Consider the following 5,377-nt stretch of genomic DNA (forward strand, 5'->3'; position numbering starts at 1 on the left):
GAGGTCACGGACATCCCCTTTCCAAGTCCTACTACATACCTCCACTGTATCTCTTTTACTTATTGGACAATATCCTACTAAGTCATTATAAAAAAAAGGATAATTGAAAACAGAAATCTGGGTTAACATCCCAATATTGATATCAATATACCTACTAAATACAATTGTGTAGAAATCCCAAGTTTATCATCATCCCAACTTTACAGTCATAGAGAGACGGGATTTTTCTTTTTGCAAAAGACTCTTCTCAGAGCTCCTTTCATGTCTCTGTTCCTCAGGCTGTAGATGAAAGGGTTCAGCATGGGGGCCACCACAGTGTACATCATTGACATGACAGTATCCTTAACAGTGGAATTATTAGCTGATGGGCATAAGTAGAGACCAATAATTGTCCCATAAAACAGGGACACCACAGTGAGGTGGGAGCCACAGGTGGAGAAGGCTTTGCAGATGCCCTTGGCAGAAGGGACCTTGAGGATGGAGGACACGATTCGTGCATAAGACATGATGATGAGTAGGAATGGGATGATGATAATGAGCCCTCCGACGAAAAATATCACCAGCTCATTAACTCGAGTGTCAGAGCAGGACAGCTTCAGCAAAGCAGATGAATCACAGAAAAAGTGGGGGATCACATTGTCTGCACAAAAGTGCAGCCTGGCCATGAGCAGGGTGTGTAACATGGCATGGAATGTGGTCAGTATCCAGGGCAGCACCACCAGGAAGAGACAGAGTCTGGGGCTCATGACGGTGGTGTAGTGCAGAGGGAAGCAGATGGCCACGTAGCGGTCATAGGCCATGGCCACAAGGAGGAAGTCCTCCAGGTCTGCAAAGAACAGGAAGAAGTACATTTGTGTCAGGCAGCCAGCATAGGGGATGGACAGGTCTTGGCTCTGCATATTCTGCAGAAATTTAGGCATTGTGACAGAGGAGAAGCAGAGGTCAGAGAAAGACAGGTTACTGAGAAACAAATACATGGGTGTGTGGAGGTGGGGGTCCAGGCAAATGAGGACGATGATGAGAAGGTTCCCCAGGACGGTGGTAACGTACATGGCCAAGAACAGGGCGTAGAACAGGTTCTGATACTCTGACTTGATGGGCAGTCCCAGCAGGAGGAACTCTGAGACAGTAGTTTGATTCCTTCCTGTCATGTTCTGTTTCCAGTATCTTTAGGAAGAAGTAATAGTGTCCTTGAAAACCTGAATTTCAGAATGAACTTATTTCTATGATAAACTGGCTCTTAGATGCTTTGCAAAACTATTTTATATATTTCTCATCACAATAATTACAATCTTTACAGGACACCAATTCTCTATAATCAGAATCTCTATCATTGGAAATGTCTTATTTTCTTCATTTCTCTTTAATACAAAACAATATTCAAACTTTCCTAAAGCATTTTTATCCCTTGGATTCTGAGACACATAATACATTGGTTTTTCCCATACTTGCCTGGTCAGACATCCTCAATACTCTACTGGCTTCTGTTTTGTCTCTATCTTCAACTTGATCGATGTTCCAGGGCTTTTTCCTAAACATTGTTCTCTTATAATTTTATTATACCATAAGAAAAGGGCTTCCCAGGTGGTGCTAGTGGTAAAGAACCTGACTGCCAATGCAGAGACAGTGGAGCCTGGAGAGTTACAGTCCAGGGGCTTTCAAAGTTGGACACGATTGAAGAGACTTAGCACACATGCACCAAGAAAAACTCATCTATTTCAATGGCTTGATTACCATTTAAACTTCAGTTGTAGATGTCTTTATAACTCATAGAGGAAGATACTCAATTGCTTGAGTAATATCTCTCCTTGGATGTATCACAGGTAACTTCAGTTAAACAGATTCCAAAAGAAACACACGATATCCCTTTGTGCCTCTCCCGATTCCTTCCTCCTCTAAAAGTCCATATCCCAGAAAAAGACTTCCAGATTATCCAGATTAAAACATGAGTCTTCTTTCATTTCCTCTTTTCTGTTCTCAATACCCAACATCTGTCAACAAGATCTAGAAATTCTTTCTCCTTCATTCACTCCTTATCCATACTGTCACCACCTTAGATCAGCTTGATCTCATTTATACTATTTGAACCATCTTAAAAAAATGTTATTGAAATATAGTTGATTTACATTGTTGTACTAGTTTCAGATGTACAGCACAGTGAATCAGTTGTGTGTGTGTGTGTGTGTCCAACTCTTTGCAACCCCATGGGCTGCAACCTGGCAGACTCCTCTGACCATGGAATTTTCCAAGCAAGAATACTGGAGCGGGTTGCCATTTCCTACTCCTGGGGATCTTCCTGACCCAGGGATCAAACCTGCGTATCTTGCATCCCCTGCACTGGCAGGCAGAATCAGTTCTATCTGTACATACATCCACTCTTTTTTTGATTCTTTTCCCATATAAGCCATTACAGAGTATTGAGTATAGTTCCCTGGGCTTTACAGTAGATTCTTATTAGTTATCTATTTTACATATAGTAGGGTGTATATGTCAATCTCAATATTTGGAACAACCTCTTAATTCATCTCCCTGCTTCCATACTTGAAACACATCAGTATCTTTCATCACAGTAGGCATTTGAGGATGAAGAACAGATAACCATTCTCCATGAAGTCTTTGTGGATTCCCATTGCTCTTAACATAAAGGCAAATTCCCTTCAAAAGGTGACTCAGATTTTTGAGATTAATCCTTTGTCTGTTGCTTCGTTTGCTATTATTTTCTCCCAATCTGAGGGCTGTCTTTTCACCTTGCTTATAGTTTCCTTTGTTGTGCAAAAGCTTTTAAGTTTAATTAACTCCTGCAGCTCAATTCCAGAAAAATAAATGACCCAATCAAAAAATGGGCCAAAGAACTAAACAGACATTTCTCCAAAGAAGACATACAGATGGCTAACAAACACACGAAAAGATGCTCAACATCACTCATTATCAGAGAAATGCAAATCAAAACCACAATGAGGTACCATTACAAGACAGTCAGGATGGCTGCTATCCAAAAGTCTACAAGCAATAAATGCTGGAGAGGGTGTGGAGAAAAGGGAACCCTCTTATACTGTTGGTGGGAATGCAAACTAGTACAGCCGCTATGGAGAACGGTGTGGAGATTCCTTAAAAAACTGGAAATAGAACTGTCATATGACCCAGCAATCCCACTTCTGGGCATACATACTGAGGAAACCAGATCTGAAAGAGACACATGCACCCCAATGTTCATCGCAGCACTGTTTATAATAGTCAGGACATGGAATGTCCTAGATGCCCATCAGCAGATGAATGGATAAGGAAGCTGTGGTACATATACACCATGGAATATTACTCAGCCATTAAAAAGAATTCATTTGAATCAGTTCTAATGAGATGGATGAAACTAGAGCCCATTATACAGAGTGAAGTAAGCCAGAAAGATAAAGACCAATACAGTATACTAATGCATATATATGGAATTTAGAAAGATGGTAACGATAACCCTATATACAAAACAGAAAAAGAGACACAGATGTACAGAACAGAATTTTGGACTCTGTGGGAGAAGGCAAGGGTGGGATATTTCCAGACAACAGCATCAAAACATGTATATTATCAAGGGTGAAACAGATCACCAGCCCAGGCTGGAAGCACAAGACAAGTGCTCAGGGCTGGTGCACTGGGAAGATCCAGAGGGATCGGGTGGAGAGGGAGGTGGGAGGGGGGATCGGGATGGGGAATACATGTAAATCCATGGCTGATTCATGTCAATGTATGGCAAAAACCACTACAATATTGTCAAGTAATTAGCCTCCAACTGATAAAAATAAATGGAAAAAAAAAAAAAGGTGACTCATGACCTGACCTTTGCCTAATTCTGCAGCTTCATCTGGCCCCACAACTGTACTCACATTTCACTCTCCAGCAAAGCTGGACTTAAACACAACAGTCTTGCCCCAGTGCTTTGCATTCACTGTTCCTCTTCCCTAGTGTTCTCTCCCTTCTGCTCCCTCTTCCCATGGCTTCCCATATATTTCATGTCATTTGTCCTGCAAACCTTCCCTATCTCCCCCAGACCAGAGGAGAATGCACTGCTGTTTCCAAGCGTCCTTCTTGTCCCCACAGCACTCCATGACAACGGGGTTATTTCTATAGAGCTGCCTTCTTCACCGGATTATAATCTCCACGTAGGAAAGGGTCATGTCTGCCTTCACAGCTGCCACAGAGCCAGCACCTGGCCCAGTGCCTGGATACAGGTGGTGTTTCATAAATATCCATTGGTTGTGCTTCAGATCGCGACGTGCATTGCTCCAACTTTAAAGCCAGCAAAACTCCTTTTGAGTTAGAATCACTACTCTTACTAACTCCTCCCAGGACAGAAACTCACTACCCTCAACCATTTAGCACTAAATTTGACCCTGTATTACAAAATGTATGGAGCAATGTTGTCCCCATGGTATTTGTTCTCATACCTCAAACACACGGCACGCTCAGTCCCTTGGTTGTATCCAATTCTTTGTGATCCCATGGACTGTAGCCCACAAGGCTCCTCTGTCCATGGGATTTCCCAGGCAAGAATACTGGAGCGGGTTGCCATTTCCTTCTCCTGGGGAATCTTCCCGACCCAGGGATTGAACCCATATCTCCTGTGTCTCCTGTGCTGGCAGGCAGATTCTTTACCACTGAGCTACCTGAGAAGCCCTTCAAACACACTACTATTACACTAATATAGATGATATAGGTAATAGAGATATATGCACATATATGGATAGATATAGATAAAATTCTCTATTGGATCTGTTTCTCTGGAGAAGCCCAACATTCCTCAGTGCACCTCAAGGTAGAGAAAAAGACACCAATTAGAAGTGGGAAGCTCCTTCATTAAAAACATAACTGAATCCAACAGCTGGGATTTCACCCCTTGATGCTGGCTGATCGGCCATGTCAATAGGTTTTACACACGGATATTACATAAAGACATAACACTTGGAAGAAACATTTGGTTTCTCAGAATTTTGTTTCCCTGGCAAATGAGCAGGACCTCATTTGTGTGACTAGGGTTCACATCTGTATTAAGAGTGTGACTAGCGATCACAAACCAGAGACAGGACTTGGGGATGCTGTCACTGATGGTGCCATGAGCCTCTCACCTTCTTCACCCATTAAGTCAGTAGTTCTCAACCAGAACTGCACTTAAGTAAATCTAGAGCAATGCTTCTAAAATTTAATAGCCCTGAAAAATCCCCTGGGAGTGCTAGTAAAACACTGATTTTGATATAGTAGGCCTGCTTCTGCATTTTAATCAGCACCCAGGTAATGCCCATGCTGCAGTTCATGGGCTTCACGGTGAGTAGGAAGAATACATGATGCTTTTAAAAACAAAGATCACTGGACCCCTCAGATAAATATAATC

General features: G+C 42.3%; 1 protein-coding gene across 1 annotated transcript; it reads right to left on the minus strand.

Moving 5' to 3' along the window:
* Positions 1–206: 206 nt before the first annotated feature.
* On the minus strand, positions 207–1,151 carry LOC122693417 (olfactory receptor 1E2-like). The gene has a single exon (XM_043900915.1). The coding sequence runs from the start codon at positions 1,149–1,151 to the stop codon at positions 207–209; it is 945 nt and encodes a 314-aa protein (XP_043756850.1).
* Positions 1,152–5,377: the final 4,226 nt, after the last annotated feature.

This window comes from Cervus elaphus, chromosome 5 (genome assembly GCF_910594005.1).
Source record: "Cervus elaphus chromosome 5, mCerEla1.1, whole genome shotgun sequence".
Lineage (NCBI taxonomy): Eukaryota > Metazoa > Chordata > Mammalia > Artiodactyla > Cervidae > Cervus > Cervus elaphus.